General features: G+C 43.2%; 1 protein-coding gene across 1 annotated transcript in view; it reads right to left on the reverse strand.

Annotated features, from left to right (window-relative positions):
* Positions 1–1,329: 1,329 nt before the first annotated feature.
* The window catches only part of PPP2R1B (protein phosphatase 2 scaffold subunit Abeta), a 45,799-nt gene continuing 29,826 nt past the window's right edge, over positions 1,330–17,302 (reverse strand). Inside the window, exons 8-15 of the mRNA XM_066606968.1 lie at positions 16,413–16,483; positions 13,658–13,792; positions 13,107–13,280; positions 12,544–12,604; positions 7,886–8,040; positions 7,483–7,625; positions 4,471–4,562; positions 1,330–2,506 (exon numbers count right to left, since the gene is read on the reverse strand). Coding sequence (XP_066463065.1) covers positions 2,490–2,506; positions 4,471–4,562; positions 7,483–7,625; positions 7,886–8,040; positions 12,544–12,604; positions 13,107–13,280; positions 13,658–13,792; positions 16,413–16,483 — 848 coding nt within the window. The 3' untranslated portion in view covers positions 1,330–2,489. The remainder of the gene's footprint in view (positions 2,507–4,470; positions 4,563–7,482; positions 7,626–7,885; positions 8,041–12,543; positions 12,605–13,106; positions 13,281–13,657; positions 13,793–16,412; positions 16,484–17,302) is intronic.

Raw genomic sequence — 17,302 nt, forward strand, 5'->3', positions numbered from 1 at the left:
ACGAAAACTTTAGGCTCTTGGAAGGTGGGGATGGAAAAAGAAGTGGGAAAAAAAATCCTTTCAAGACCAAAAATTTTTAAGAGCATTTCCAAATCATCCAAAATAGCACAAATATTCACAGAACAGGGTGTTTTTCTTTAATACAGGTATTTTAAAAAAACCTTCTTAAAGGGGTTGTCCGGATGTTATAACAGTTTTTAAAAATAGATACAGTAAAATACTACAAGCAGGGGTACTTACCTGCCCTCATATATAGCACTGCAGTCTTTAGCGTTTTGTCATGGAATTGCTACAGCAAGTCAGGTGCCGTTCTTCTGCCATAACTGCTCAGATGCTGTTACTCAACAGACCGGGAGAACCATCGGGGGCTGCAGCGCTGTATCGCCAGGGCAGAGGACAGGTAAGTACAGCTACTTAACGGGAGTTGGATGGTTTTTTAAAAAGGTGTTAAAACACCCAGACAACCCCTTTAAGGGGGCCTTTCAAAGTCAGGGGGGCTTAGTGCATAGCTTTGTAGCCGTGGCCCTAACTATTGTACTGTCTTTTCTTCATACTCTTATGCTTCGCCATATATGCTAAATGGTGTTAATTCTTTGTGTACGATCAAGGGTTACTTTATTATATGGGTTGTGTTGGATGTATTGCGTTTTTTCTATTTGCAAAAAAAAAAAAAGGTATGCAAAAAGGTGTTTTTCAGGTTACTTTTTATTGATGACCTATCCTTAAGACTCCAGCTGATCACCTGTTCAGGCAGCGGCCGTCACCCGCAAAACACAAGATTGGAGCTGAAGCAGTTCACTCCAACCCCTGTGTAATGACCAGCAATTGCAACTGCAAGGTGCAGCTCTCACTAAAATGAATGGGAGCTGCACCCGCAGGTACAAGAGTCGCTACCACATAGAGCTTGCAGCAGCAGCTTCTGCTCCAACCCGTGTATCAAGGCGTGGATAGCAGGTGACCGCTCAGCTAATCAGCCAGGATCAAGCAACAGACTCCTGCTGATCAACTATTGATTACCTACCCTGAGAGATAAGTCATCAATGGTATTTTGTGTAGAAAGCCCTTTTAAAGGTCCACTCACAACATTGTGGAGGCTTCACCTACAACTACCTAACATTGCAACCCAGAGGTCAACGAGAACAGTGAAAAATGCCAAGTGCCCCATTATAGCCTAGAGGGCTATATACAGTCCTTATTTTCTTCACATGGGCTCATGATTTCACAAGAATAGTACAATTCTTGACCGTGAAATAGCTTACAGCTCTAAGAGTTTTGTTTAAAGACCTTAGAAAGTAGTGATGAAGCACACACAAATAGCCAGAAACCACATTCTTCGAGTTATGTTTATTTCCTTTATCATCAAGCACATGACAATTTCTACAGTCAATATTGAGTTAACCTTCAAGGAATGTCCCAAAGCGAGGGGACTTCAGTTAATTTTTGCATTTAATTAAAAGGCTGTTGCTTCTGGTGGATTCTCTTAGATAGGTGGTTATTTTAAAATGGGAGCACCTTTTCTCCAGGCATTGGGGTGCAAAGCCAACTAGCTAAAAACAAAAAAAGACCCCCAAAAACACAAAGATGGAATGCAATGTCTTCCACTATGGACACAGCCCGACATAGTCCAGACAATGTCAGTAGGTAAGCACTGTCCTTAATCATGCCAGACATGCAAAAAGATTGACCACCGCACAGTTGCTATTTCATTCCAGTGCCTGCAGCGATGGACAAAATGTTAAAGCAAAAAGAAAAAAAAATAGTTAGTGGAGACTTTCTTGTGGTCTTCCATCAGACATCGAGCTCAAACTACAGAGGAAGAAATATAAAATAACATAAGGAAATATGGCAAAAATACAATGTAGAAGGGATTGAATCTGTACCAGCTAAGATCCCGGCTCTCCACCACCACCGACCACATCCAGCAGGAGCTTTGGGTCAGGGATTGGTCTTCTCTAGATTCAGCGTAAGGAGAATGGACCTATCACAATGGGCTAAGCTACAAGTAGTCGAAGACTTTTATCGTTGGCACCTGACTTTCGAGATACTTCATCTTTAGCTCCCCATTGCCCATTTCCCTTCCCCAGGCACTGAACCGGGTTCATTTTGATGCCAGGCTGTTCTGACCCTACACCATTTCGCTGATTATAATCCCCCATTTAGGTCCGAACACTTCTCTCACCGCCAACAGCTTCATCAGGTCCACAACCCTTTGTCATTACCTAAAACACCACTACCCCATAATACACGGACCGCCACCAGTAACAAGACTCCTTTGTACTGCAAATAAAAGTGACCAGAAATTTATAAATAACATAGTAAAAAGAAAACTAAACGTCTTTCAGAAGAGGCACATATGCAGGGAATGTGGTCTTCCAACAGTAGTTGCCATTTGTTTCTGAGAGGTCTTGAGAGGTTCTTCCGCAGAGGTTCAAAACATCATTCTACTACATACTGAACATACATGAAGGGGACGGGTTGTCTGCAGCTTCTTATGCCAAGGCAAGGACTGCACAGAAGAAAAAGAATTACAATACAAAGCTGTAGTGGGAGGTACAAGGAAAGAATGGTGGAGAGGACTATGCAACGGCAACCATCAATTAACCCTTAATTTAAAGGGGGAAAAAAAAAAACTTCCCAAAAATTCACTTTATTGTACATTTTGCGTTAGTCTCACGTAAATATATTTGTTGCAGGACTTAGTTAATTGCATTTTAAAACCCCTGTTCGTGACAGAAGGCAATTAATGTTAGCCTGAAAAACTAGCAAGTCATTTCCCCTTTCGTATTCCATCAGCCATAACTTTTTTTCCCATCACTGTAGCTCTATGACGCCTTGTAATTTGCGAGATAAGTTCTAGTTATTATAGGAACCAATTTCAGGTACATGTAAGGCATGGATTAACTTACATTTTTTCCTTGCTGGCGCAATTTATTTTTACAGCTCAATGTGGTATAATTATTACGCACCCTTTATTCTCCAGGTCGTTACGGTTATGAGACCACATCTATGGAGGCCTCACTGTTTTATGACTGCACAATATGGAGCTTTAGTACCTTTTGAGGTGGGACGTTTTGATAATTTTTTAATTCCCGTTTTGTCGAAGGAGGAGAACTAAACACTTTTTTTGGTGTGTTTTTTTAAAATCAAATTTACTAGAGATGAGCGAACGTACTCGTTTAGGGCAATTACTCGATCGAGCATTGCTTTTATCGTGTAACTGCTTAAATTGGACGAACAGATTCGGGGGGGGGGGGGGGGGGGGGATGGGGTTGCTCCACCACGCCGCTCCCCGAATCTTTTCGCACGAGTAGGCATTTACTCGGAAAAAGCGATGCTCGATCGAGTAATTGCCCTAAACGAGCACGTTCGCTCATCTCTAACATTTACCATGCTGGATAAATAATGCATTATTTTATAGTATGGGTTGTTACAGATGTGGCTAGATCAAATTATGGGTAGTTTTAGTTTTCATTTTTACAATATTTAAAGCAGTATATAAGGGGGGGGGGGGGGGGGGGAATGTTTTTCCTGTAAGGCTGGGTTCACCTGAGACAGAAGTCTCAAGGAATGTCCGCAGTGGGACTGTGTGAAAATTCTGCAAAACTTCCGCAGCGATAAGGCCGCTTTAAACCCCGCACTAGTTGGCTTGGGTTTTAAAGCAGCTTTTCAACCTGTATTTTGCTATGGAAACCTCTCCAAGAGAGAAGAGAGTCTGCAGTGGAAACGGACCCAAAATTGACATGTCGCGGATTTGAATTCTGCGCTGCATGTCAGTTTTTCGCGTGGCTTGTCCGCAGTGCGTGACAGATTTCTGCAAATCTCGTCCACTTTGCTGCTTAAGTCTCAGTTTAAAAAAACGCATGTGGAATTCTGTAGCATTTCCGTCCCGTGTGACCCCAGCCTAAGGAGTCATGTCCGCAGGCAAAACTGAATTGTGGAATCTGCGCGGATGATCCACAGTTCAATATGCCCATAGACATCTATTAAGCATCCGCAGGTAATTAAATACCTGTGGATGTCATTTTCTTTCCTGCCGTGCGGATCGCACGCACAGGAAAGAAATACCACAGCATGATTTTCTGCGGTTTCTCACACGGACAGCTTCTGTTGAAGTCAGCTGCTGTGCGTCTGAAAAATGAGAGCTGGAATCTGGTTGCTGTAGGTAATTTGAATGACCCTCTGCAGTCTTTGCCCATTACAATAGACTGCCTACACAACTAATTTGACAGTGGAATTAAATCATGTTGCATACTTCAAAAGTCACAGAAAGTGGCCCTATACTTACTGATCCACTAATACAGGGCAGTAAAAACAACCCATCCCCCAACCTTGTGTAAGAACAGTACTAAGCAGCCGCCCCCCAAAAAGCAGTAATTTTCTCAGAAATTTAAACGCTCCTCAGCATGTGAAAAAATTGGCATCTGGTTAATTGTATATAAATAAAAAACAACGATTAATACAAAAACCTACCGGTCATGGCTTCCTGGGCAAAATATTTAACGTCCATGTCTTCATCCTGACCCAGCTTCTGAAGTACAGGCTTGACATCTGATTGTAATGTACTGCAATAACACAACAGAAAGCCATCTAAGTTTGGTCTAATGACCCTTGCTACAGAATAACATGCTGCAATAAAACTGTCCCCAACATAATCCAAGTTTGGTTCAATTGAACTGCAGGATGTCGGTGTGTTGCCTCCATAATACGGATGCTAAAATGCATGGTGTGACAGTGACCCGAGACATGGGGCCGTCCTAAGAGCTATTGGCTGATGGTCCGTTTACTTATAGTCCCAAGTTAAAGAGGTCCGTACAGGACTTGAAGAAAGGGTCTGCTGTTTTTCCAGAAACGGCACCTGACTACGGGCTGTGTCCAGTAACGCATCTCATTCATAATCAACGGGGAGGAAAACCTGCAATTTCATCACTGTTCTTTGGAAGTTCTATCTACAGCATTCATTCACTTTGTGGTCGAATTGACAGGATAACTTTATTGTTACTACCACATGTATATAATTTTCAGAATGTTTTACTGCATTTACATAAGCTTTTTTTTAGTAAATAGTTTGTCATCTTGTTCCAAGATCCCTTAGCATTTCTACTTTACTTCCTGGCCAGGGTGTAAATGTATACCCTGTGGTTTGAAGGGGTTAGTTAGCGCAAATGGGTGACACTGTAGAAATGGCTACTGACATAGTTAGCAGCCAATCACTACTAGTTGCTGGGGACCAATCAGAGTGGTCCTGTCCCAGCAATCACTGTGATTGGTCAGTCGGTGCCGACTGTCTAGTCGCAGAAGATCAGAACATACTGTTCAAAGTACAATCTCGCTCTCTAACCATCAACGTGTTTAAGTCATGGTTAGAAGTCGAGTCTATGAGAGGATTTGTGATCGGCGGCTTAGGTAATATTGCATTGGGTGTGATCTGTAATTTTATTAGAGTAGTTAGTGTCTAACTTTCCTCATATCATCCAAGGACTACAACTGCAGAGTCCCCCGATTCATTTGATCCTACATAGATTAGCCCTGAAAATTTCATACCCCAGACCCCCAAATTTACTGGGAACTCCCAGATCTACCTTGACACAGCAGGGATCAGCGAGGAGGACTTTTCAAGTTTGTTTGTTTTGACCACTTCATTGCCCTGACAGTAACACAAACCAATTTATATGCCTAAAATTTGATTAGAGAAAATCTCAACTATTTTTGAGAAACCCCACAGGTGGCCCTCATGCATGCATCAGAAATAACAACATTTTGGAACATTGTATTAAGTATGAGGCTAGTAAAGAAGCCGAGCATTAGGGTCTACAGGGGTGCTGATATTGTATACCATTATTGTCATTATAATCAAGTTTCCTCCATTATAACGACAATACACAGTGCCCACCCAACAATGATCCCAGTTAAAATCGATTAAATAAAATCAGTATTAGAGCATTTTAATGCCAAGTTTTCCCAGGCGTACACCCCGAGAAAACCATTTGTGTAGATGAGTCCCTGGTACATTTTAAGAGGAGGCTTCAGTCCAGTCAGTTCCTGCCCACTAAGAGGGCAAGGTATAAAGTGAAACAGTAGGTTACTAAGAAAAATATCAGAATCTCATTAAGTAAAAGCATTCAAACGTTATCGCCACAAAGTGACAGATGTCCGTTTTGAAAAAGAAGACTCTGACCTGAAGGCCAAAATAGGTCATGTGATTAAGGGTTAAAGAGTAACTACACTTTCAGATAACCTTTGACATGTCAGACACGTTACAAGTATTGATCAGTGGGGGTCCCACTGCTGAGACCTGCTGATCCCTAGAATGAGGGGGCTGCAGTGCTCCCCTCCCCACCCCGATGCTGTCTCTGCTGGTTTTTGGCCACCTTGGCAGCTGAAGACGGCCCTCACTGAGGTATTTAAGACGGAACAATATCGTTTACTCTTGCTTGTTTGAATGATTATCGTACAAAAAAAAATGGTTCCGTCTAAACGTAGGTAAACTACAATTGTTCTCTTTTGGCTCGGGGTTCATTTTATGTAGGGTCATCCACTTAATGCTCGGTTTGAACAGAGCTCTTCAAGCCTTCTTCATTCACGAATTCAGCGAATATGAAAGTCTAAACAATTTAAAGACGCCAACAATGTATCTGCCAGTGTAAACCGAGTGCGTGAGCCAACGATGACGTCACACGCTCATTCAAAGCGGCTCATCTAAAAGGACCCCAAGTATAAAAAGAGGGTTGATATAACATGGAGGAAATTCCATGTTCCCCTCCCCTGGGATTAAGGGGAGAATTCACAGATCCTTCCCTCCCTATGGGCCCTCTGCTCTGCACAGGCTGAAGTGAAAGCTGCAAGTTAAGTCCATCTAGCTCACCTCTGAAGGTTGTAGCTCTTGTCAGATCGTGACCAGAAACGTGATTTTGGTCTCATTTTAAAGCCAAGATTCTAGTTGGAGCTACAGTAACTCCTATTACTGTTGATTAGCTGCTCCCATCACACAATGAATGAGATCATAGCTCATCCTCCATAACCGTATACTTATAGTCTAACTTATTTAGGTGAATTTAGAGGTCATTTCATATTTACACTGTCCCCCCAGCAGGCAAAGATAGTAATAACTCTAGCAGCTCATGCACTGATGCACCATGGGACAGATATCACAGAACACAGTGAAGGTGAAACAGCAAGCTGGTGTCTGATAAGCATCAGACAGGAGGCTGCACCACATGGAAGAGTGCACAATGTGCACAGAAGACCTCCAGAATTTGACAAGCGGGGATGGGAGAAAAAAAAAAGTGTTTTCACTGGACGACTACTTTAAGCAAATTTCTGACAGGATCATCTTGAATTAAGCCAATAGTGAAAGCAGAATAATAGTAGTAATTTCCCTTCATGTAGTTTAAAAGAGATTGCAGAAATTCATTATAAATCATTTTTATAGGAAACTGACATCAGACATTCCAGATTTGTAGGATTATTTACACTAATACATACTTGCTATCCAGGACTGGTCCTATCCTTTGTAGTGATTTGGCTACATTAAAGCGAACATTAGCCACTTGATCAGCTGCCATCTTTAATACAATAGGCAGCATCAGTTTAGTGGTGATGTCCTTGCCACATGCTTCAGAGAGAGCCTGGAGAGAAATATATATATATATTAATAAAATGAAGAGTCAAAAAATATCCCAACCACACAAGCATAATACAGGAAACTGCGTGGACGGCCCATCAAAGGGTCTAATGACACAAACTGACATAAGGATCAATGATGCTGTCCGGTCGGGTCCTTAAACTCACGGTTGAGTGAAGGCTTGTGGCGGTAATAGAAACATGCCCCTACTAGAATGCATAGAGGTAGATTACTCCAGTGATGGGACCATTAGACAATACGTACATTAACACAGAACAGAGTTGTCATTCGATGCAGGTAGTTCGGATCATTCGCCATGGCCAGGACCTTCGGGACAATGGTATTCTGGGCCCACTCAGCACCAAACTTCTCCACCAGCTTCATTAAATTGTTAGTGGCTGCTTCTCGGATTGCATAAACTGGAAAAAAAACACATTGAGGTTTAGTCAGCATTCCGAGCATGCTTTTACTGTATGTATTAAATATGTAGTTGATAGACTGTCTGCAGTAAGTACTTCAGTACGGACTGAACTCCCTCCTTACTTTCCAATGGCTGGCACGTGCTGACCCAGTATGGCCGCTCGTTTAGAGATGCACATAATGATCCTGAGATGAAATGTAAAGTGTGCAGGCGTTGCTTTTAGGTCTTCTGCACAAGTACGGATGCTAGAAAAGTCTAATGCTACATCATGCTAGAATACGATAAAAGGTCCTGTGCTTCCAAATTCATGCCAGTAGTAAGGGAAAGTCCTTTCCTGCTTTAGCATTGCCCAGAGTTTGTGCACAATTTCTTTGCAGTTCAGCTTAGTTACATTTTATTATAGACCAACTAAAGTACTTAAACACACGTAGAGGAGCCGCGCATTTATCAATACTTGTTCCAGACAAATGTATTAATGGTAGAGATGAGCGAACGTACTCGGTAAGGCCGATTTCGCAATCGAGCACCGCGATTTTCAAGTACTTCACTACTCGGGTGAAAAGTACTCAGGGGTCGCCGGGGGGCGGCAGCGGGGAGCCCACTCTCTCTCCCTCTCCCCCCCCCCCCCCCCCCCACTCCCCTCTGCAACCCCCCGCTCACCCACAGCGCACACGAGTACTTTTTCACCCAAGTAGTAAAGTACTCGAAAATCGCGGTGCTCGATTGAGAAAATCGGCCTTACCGAGTACGTTCGCTCATTTCTAATTAATGGGTAATCGCACTTTCATAAAACCGCAATAAGTATATTTACATTATACAGTTGTGGGGGCTTTATGAAGTGGGCTTGGGATCTGGCTGTTTTCAACACCTTCCAGCCACGACCAGACTAGTTATGGACGCGACCGTTTAACTGCATAAATGCCATGGACAATTCTGACTTTGGCATCGAGTCAGCTAAATAAAAGAGGTTTCTTCCTGGCGATCATTGGGTGCCAATGGATTGCCACAGCAGCCCAGGGCCTAGAGAAAGCTCGCAGGACCGCATGTATGGATGTCCATTAATAAATATCAATTAAAAGGTACTTTATACTGCAATACAGAAGTATTGCTGTATATGGTACCGGCAATTAAGTGATCACAACTTCAAGTCCCACAATGAAATTACCGTAGTTGGGAGGGGGAAAAAATGTAAAATAAAGTATTGAGAAAATAAAAGATATTAAAAGTTCAAAAACACCCCTTTTCCCAAGAAAAACAAGAAAATTAAAAAACAAAAACACCTTAGCGAAAGTTTACTAAGCCCAGCATTTCCAACGACTGTTTTAGTATAATTTTTCCCATCACCCAATATATGAAGAGGCGCGCACCTCATCAAGCATCCTGTGCTTCTCAGCATCTCTGTGCAGCAATGTACAGCAGCCCTAACCTGTTGTATGTCCGTTTCTGGCATAAATTATACACAAATCTGTTGGTCGCAAACCCTCCCAACTTTTTATTTCCTCTTTGAAAACTACAGGTGGCGAGGCTGGTGCCAAAAAGCCTAAATGGCTTGAATTTTTGCACAAATCCACACTTCCACAAAAATCTGCGCCCTTTTTTGCCAGTTTCTGCCATAGAAGACTTTATGCATGTTCCCCATAGATGCCGTTATAAAAAGTCTTAGATGTTAAGATATTACATATATCTTGTTCGGTGAGCAGTGCAAAAAAACCCACTAGAATTGTGTTTTTTCTGGGCACACCATTTCCTGATTTATTTAATTTTTTTAAAGCCTTTGTAAAAGCCATAAAACAAAGCTGTATACATTTGGTGTCACGGTCATCATACTAACTTGCAGAATAAAGTGAATACCCCCCCACCCCCTTTTTTTTAAAACCATACTGTGAACCTAGTAAAATCACCCCTCCATAAAAAGCACAGCTGTTTTTCTCCTATTTCCATTACACTTATAATTTCTTTAAGTACATTATACAGGATGTTAGATGGTAAAACTGAATATAACCTGTCCTGCAAAAAAAGAAAAACAAGCCCTCATACATCTTAGCAGTAATCCGTATTCCATGAGGTCATGACAGCAGCTATGGGAGCTCACCTCCCTCCAGACAGTAAACAGGAACCTCCTTCACCTGCTCTGCAGCAAGGTCCACAGACTGACGCCTTTTCCATTTTATTTGCTATACTTAATATTTTTTCTTTAACCCGAGAAGCATCGGTGCTGTCGGGCTCATGAAAAACAGATTACCGGTAAGTAGTCTTGTTGTTCCACTTACACCCATGACAGCACCGATGAGATATTAGGCTAAATAGGTGGGGTGAGGGGGGTTGCTATCCTTAAGTTCTAATCTCTTAAAGGCTAGTAGTAGCCCACTCCAAGAAGCTGTTTTAGGCTGGGTTCAGATGGATTTGCAGTGGAATTTCCCTGCAGCCGTTATGGCAAAGCGGTCGCGGATTCTCGGGACGCAGCATGGCCATTTTTTTTCCGTTGCAGTCTTGCTTTTCTCTATTGGAAAGCCGGCCACAACGGAAAAGCATGCGGCGAGGCGGCTCCAAAACTCGCGGCACTTGCTGCACTTAACCTGCGTAAATCTTGTGGTTTATCGCTGCGGCAAAACCGCAAGATTTCTGCCTGGAAAGTGACCCGTGGTAATCCAGCATTACAGATTTGAGAAATGAAGGTATTGCTATACTCTTATCCCAACGCAAAAAGCGTGCGACCCAACCATATGGGCATTGTATCCCTACAGACATACATGCCAGCTTGTTAGTCCCCAGAATCGAACTGGCCCTACCTATAGATGGATAAAACAGAGAAGGATGATATCAAAAAAGGAACGTAATATCACACCAAGATGATACAACCTTAGGAGAAGGCCAAGCAGAGAGTTTAGTTTCAGCCCTAAACTAGGATTCGTGTAAATAGTGTAAAAACTCCCCACTGAAGTCAAAGGAACAAAAACTCATCCTATTGATAAGCATTCTAGATAATGAAGTCCTCCTCATAAGGATGTAGCTCCAGAAAGAAAGTTTCTTATACAAACTTTCCGTGAGAAGTAACATTCACCTGATGGAACCTCCCAATACCCAAAACTACACCTCATGTCCTTCCCATCTTGTTCATATGCAATTCTCACAACAGTCTTACGTCATTCATCCAAAGGCGATCTTTATCCGAGGCGTTGCCTAAGTGTATGGTGAGGAAGAGGTTTCATCTACTGACTTTCCCACTGAAGGGTAAGCCCAGAGGTCATGCGGGGCTATCAGCCATAAACAAAGACCATCCGGTCCAGAGTCTGGATATTAAGAGCACAGAGCGCCATCCCACTTAATTTCCATAATTGTCGGGTTAAGGCGAAGGTAGAATCCAATCCCTTACTTATGCCACTAAGGATTGAATGGAGATCCTCTTAGAAAGCGCTCCTCTCTCTTCCCAGCCTTAATCAGGGGCGATACTAGGCATCGCCCAAATTAGTACACACCTGAACTCCATCTGCGGATGGGAGCACCAGATAAAACAGGAGGTCGCATACAGCGACACGGGAATACCCCACCACTGAAGGGCTCCGCTACACCTACAGAAGGAGCCCACGAGGCCAGAAGAAAAAACACCCCTCCCTTCCAGACCTCCAGAGACAGGGGAGCACAGCATCTGCCAGGCACAAGAGGATGATTCCAGGCTTACCCAGTGGCTTCCCGTAGAGACACCGGACAGGTAACCTCTCATGCCATTGAGTTTGCAAGCGAGGCCCTGGAGTCCACCACCTTTAGAAATATGGAGGAATCCGTGAAAGAGCTGAGGTTATCTAGGCAGCAGCTACATCAGCATTTTCCAGCCTGTCCTATGGCCAGGCAACAGGAACTGAGGTGATGGGTGCTTTCACCTTTAAAGAGATCCGGGAGCTTCCAGTTTCCTGTCAAGAGGGAGGCGGGCTTTCTCATAGATGCTGTCATGTCCATAAGGGAATTTTATTATTTTTTTTAAAGTTTGGCTCTTGAAGGCAAAAGGATCACACACAAAAAACAAAAAAAGACACAAGAAAAATCTGCCGTGAAAGTTTTAAGTAAAGGAGAGGCTTCACAAGAGATATTCTCCACTACACCCAATAACCGTGCTTCACGGCCCGATCCTACAGTCAGTCATATACATGAAATGAAAGTGTACAAATCCCACACGTAAGTGGTGGCTCGCCGTGCCAGGCCTCGGGCTTTATGGGCAGAGCCTTGAGGCCTGTTTTATTTATAAAGCTTAATAATTCAGCACAACATTACAGACGTGGAAGTCTCCAGCCATTAGAGTTAGAAGCAAATCCGCCATACAGCGTTATCACACAAAACTGCCAAAATCAATGTGCTTTTGTGAAATCCAAACTAACACAGTGATGTCAACTGCAGTTCCCGCTAAGCCTAATTATGATAAGAGAATTGCTGACTGATTAAACCAGCCACAGGAACCCAGACTGAGACATAATTAATAACATTATCTTGGCACGTTGGAGGCACTTACCGTGGTCAACCAGCCAAGCCATGCACAGAGAATTCAGCTTTTCATCAAAAAACTCCACACCCTGTGAAGATAGAAAAAGAGTAACGCTCAGTCTAGAAAGACGTGAGCAAAATACCTAGAATTTGGTTTCACACAAGCGTAGTAAGGACACATCTGTAATACAGGCGAGTGGCCCGGCCCAAGCATGGGTCACCAGAGCTGACCTTACAGCATCATAGGAACCTACGGTGCTCAGAGTTCGAGCCAGGAGACCCACGGTTGGGTTACTTGACCATATGATGGTCGCATATATGCTGCCATAATACGCTTGTATGGAATTGGCCTAACAGAACCGCTACATTTACAGATGTAGCAAAGTTTAAATCAACTGACAGTTTACTAATAGCCATTTGTGCAGTTGTTCTCATCTGCTTTCAACGAGTGGTGCGCTACATCAATGATATAGGCATGCTATGCCATCGCCAGTCACGTCAGTCGGCTTAAACTTTGCTACATCTGTATAACGACGTTGCAATAAAACATCCAGCTGAAAAAGTTTACCGTTCTATATAAAATCTACTTACAAGCTGGCCGGCAAGCAGAGGCATGTATTCAATGATTGCAAGCCTCACTCTCCACTTGGTATCTTCTGCCAGCTCCACAATAGCTGGTAGCAGCGACTGAGAAAGCTGACGAATTCCGATCACCTCATTTACACAGTCCAGGTTAGAAATAATATTCAGCCGTACTTCAGGACACTAGATAAAAAAAAAAAGAAAAAATGTTACATTTCTGTACTTGGAAGGGGACATTTTTACAGAATGCGACAAAGACCTAGTTAAGGTAATATTTTTTCAGCCTTTTTGATGCAAACCATGATGGGGATCTGAATAAAGCTCAACTACAAGCCAGTTTATATATTTAAGAGAAATGACCAAAACCTGCGCTAAAAGGGTAAACGTGAAAAAAAAAGGGGAAAACAAAAATGTATTCTCAAAAATGAAATAAGGTCAGCTAGAAAAGTGTCCTCAAACCCACAACGGCGGCGATAAACTATTAACCCCATCAACATACAGGTGTAATGGACAAATAATTTAATTTATGGACAAAAAAAAAAACAAAATTGCAAAATTACCTCATCTTTCAGCTGCGCCAGGAAAAGAGGTAGAAGGTGCTCAATAGTGTTATCCTTGCCTAAAATTGTGGATAGTCCCATGATGACGGAGGCCAGAGCGGATTTAACGTGTTGATTTGAGTCCGATACCAGTTCCTAAAGACAAATAAGGCGTGTGTGATGATCTGCAGGTATGAAGTGACAGCTTATGGCTTGTTTACTGCTGCATGCTGTTAGAGTCCCCCAGATTTATAACCAAATTTCAGTAATAGAAATAAGGAAAGAACCGCTTCCATTTACAAAGCAGATGAGCTCCAAACATCCCAACATCCACAATCTAAGCAGTCTGGCCTAATAAGACAAGTGTGTCATGCCAACCTCAATGCTGCTCCCATCTCACCACAATGACCCCTCATCCATCATAAGCTAATGCTGATCAACCAGTCCAGTCCACACCGAGAACGTGCAGTAGGACTGTCAGCGATGGGTCTACTTACATCCAGCAAAAATAGTATGATAGGTGGTAAAACAATTTTATGTCATGGTGCTAAAATACTAAATATTTGTCAGGTGAACGCACTTTGTGAAGAACCGCATTAAAGAGGGTTCCCAGGAGAAACTATTGGTGACTTAGCCTTAGGATAGGTTACTAATTGCAGATTGGCAGGGATTCGCCACCTGGGAATGATCAAAGACAATACTACAGATGGCTGGAACAGTCAAAACACCATCCATGGCGCAGTAAGATAGAACGCTCTCCCACTGACTTCAAATGGGAAAGTGCTGCGATACTAAACTGAGCCCCTGCGTTATGAACAGCATTTTGACAGTGTCAGATGCCCGTAGCTGCATCTCTGATCAGATGATCGACGGGGTCTCCAGGTCTCCGACCTGATATTGGTGACCTATGCAGACGATGGGTCACCAATAGTTTTTATGATGGAAAACCACTTTAACCCCTTCATGACATGGCCTATTTTGGCGTTGAGGACCAAGCGATTTTTTGGTATTTTTCCATCTCCATTTTTCAAAAGCCATAACTTTTTTGTTTTTCCGTGGACGCGGCCATATAAGGGCTTGTTTTTTGCGTGGTGAACTGTAGTTTTTATCGATGCCAATTTTGGGTACATAGACTATTGTAAAAATTTTTTTTTTTTTTTTTAATGATAGCAGAGAGAGAAAACGCATCAATTCTGCCATAGATTTTTTAATTTTTTTTTTACACCGTTAATCATGCAGCATAAATGAGACTTTCCATTTTTTCTGCAGACCGGTACGGTTACAACGATACCAAAATTCTAACATTTTTTTTAGGTTTTCCCACTTTTCTGCAATAAAAACCCTTTTTTTTGGAAATCTTTTTTCTATTCTAAATTGCTGCATTCAAAGTCACGTAACTTTTTTATTTTTTGATGTACAGAGCTCTATGAGGGCTTATTTTTTGCGAGACGAGCTGTAGATTTTATTGGTACCATTTTGGCGTGCATACGACTTTTTTGATCACTTTTATTGCGTTTTTAGTGAGGCAAAATGCTAAAAATGAGCATTTTGCCTCAGTTTTTTAGCTTTTTTTTTAGCGTTTTTTTCGGTGCACAGTCAAAAGCATGTGCAACTTATTGTACGCATCGTTACGGACGCAACAATACCAAATATGTGGGGTTTTATTTTTTTTTTACCTTTTTTTATGCTAATCTGAGAAAAAGCATAAAAAATTGTTTTTTTACTCTTTTTTTTACATTTTTTTTAATTCATTTTTTAAATCTTTCTTTTTTTTACACTGTTTGTGTCCCTCTGAGGGACTTTAATCACTGCCCTAATGATCGCTGTCATAAGGCATGGCAGAGCTACTGCTCTCCCATGCCTTATCGCTCATACAGCGATCTCAGGCATAGGCAATACAGGACGCCAGTGTCTGGCGTCCTGTTGCCATGGTGACAGGCCGGGCTCTCGCGATGACATCGCGAGTTCCGGCCGGAGACACAGAGGGAGCCGCGCTCCCGCTGTGAACTCTTCCCCTGCCGCGATCTACTTAGATCGCGGCAGGGAAGGGGTTAAAAGTGGCGGGCGCATCTCCGATGTCCCCCCGCTGCTGCAGCGAGACGCCGGCTGTGACTGACAGCCGGCTCCCGCTGCGGGATAGCGCTGGATCACATATGATCCAGCGCTATCTCCAGGACGTAAGTTTACGCCCTGTTGCGGGAAGTACCCCGCTCCCAGGACGTAAACTTACGCCCTGCAGCGGGAATGGGTTAAATATGAGAAAATTGTATGCCTGAATCCTTCCAATACCAACTGCTGACCATTCAAAAATGCATTACCCACATTGAGCATATCCGATTAAGGCCGCATGCACACGGCGGGTCGGATTCCGCATGTGGGAGCCTGCAGTGGAATCCAACCCTGCCCAGCCGGCATCTGCGTGTACCTGTATTTTCTTTTTCTTTTCTGTGCTGCGGATGGTACACGCTTACTGTATACCAGCGGTGCATAACATTTTCTGGTATGGGATCTACATAGATGAACGTCGGTCTGTATAAACGGGCCAACAGCCACTTAGTTTTTAGGCGAGCTGAAAACAAAGCAACTCCCACAAGTCAGCGATTCTCGCTCACTTGCCCTGTTGGGTCCCATGTTTACGCAGGATGACAGCTGCCTGCAATTGCTCTATGTAAAAGTACCTTTAGAGAAGAGCATTGCCATCTGCACTTCTATAACCGTGGTCTAACATACATTGAGTAGGTCAATTACATACACTGCTGTCACTACTTGATCTCACCTTTACATAGGGTAGAATGTGGTTCATGATGATGCCCTCTCTCCCATCAGTGGGCAGATTCTCACAAAATTCTAGGACAAACAAGAGGTTTATTTTAATCATAGCAAAATAAAGTACCGTATATACTGGCGTATAAGACGACTTTTGAACCCCGAAAAATCTGCTCTGAAGTCGGGGGTCGTCTTATACGCCGGTAATACAAAAAATAGAAAGTGTCAAAAAAAAAAAAAAAAAATCATTACTCACCTCCCCCGGCGTTCTGCGGCGCTGCTGCAGGCTGTCGCTCCCTCCTGGTCCCTGGCAGAGCATTGCTTTCTGGATGCAGGGCTTGAAATCCCCGCCTCCAGAAAGCTAATACTGTGATTAGCTAACACACGCCGTCAGCCAATCACAGCCATTCAATGACATCATTGAATGGCTGTGATTGGCTGAAGGCACGAGTGTTTTCTGGAGGCGGGGATTTCAAGCCCTGCGTCCAGAAAGCAATGCTCTGCCGGGGACCAGGAGGGAGCGACATCCTGCAGCAGCGCCGCAGAACGTCGGGGGAGGTAATGATTTTTATTTTTTTGCTCCGCTGTATTCCCGGCGTATAAGGTGAAAGTTGGGGGGTCTTATACGCCGGTATATAAGGTATCTCTTAGGCCAGAGGCGCACGGCAGAGTCGGATTCTGGCTCTGATCCCAGCCGGCAACCTCAAGTACCTGCTCCTGCTGTTCTACGGATGACCGCGAACGCTCGCCGCAGAACAGAATTTTTCCTTCAAACATTTGATTTTCCCGCGCCATCACTAGGAGACGACATGTGTTCCCACAGCCTATCTGTAATATTAATTACGGATGTGCCGCGGGTTGGACGGCTTCCATTACCTTTAATTAAAGATGTCTGCAGCA

Source organism: Eleutherodactylus coqui, chromosome 6, assembly GCF_035609145.1.
Source record: "Eleutherodactylus coqui strain aEleCoq1 chromosome 6, aEleCoq1.hap1, whole genome shotgun sequence".
Lineage (NCBI taxonomy): Eukaryota > Metazoa > Chordata > Amphibia > Anura > Eleutherodactylidae > Eleutherodactylus > Eleutherodactylus coqui.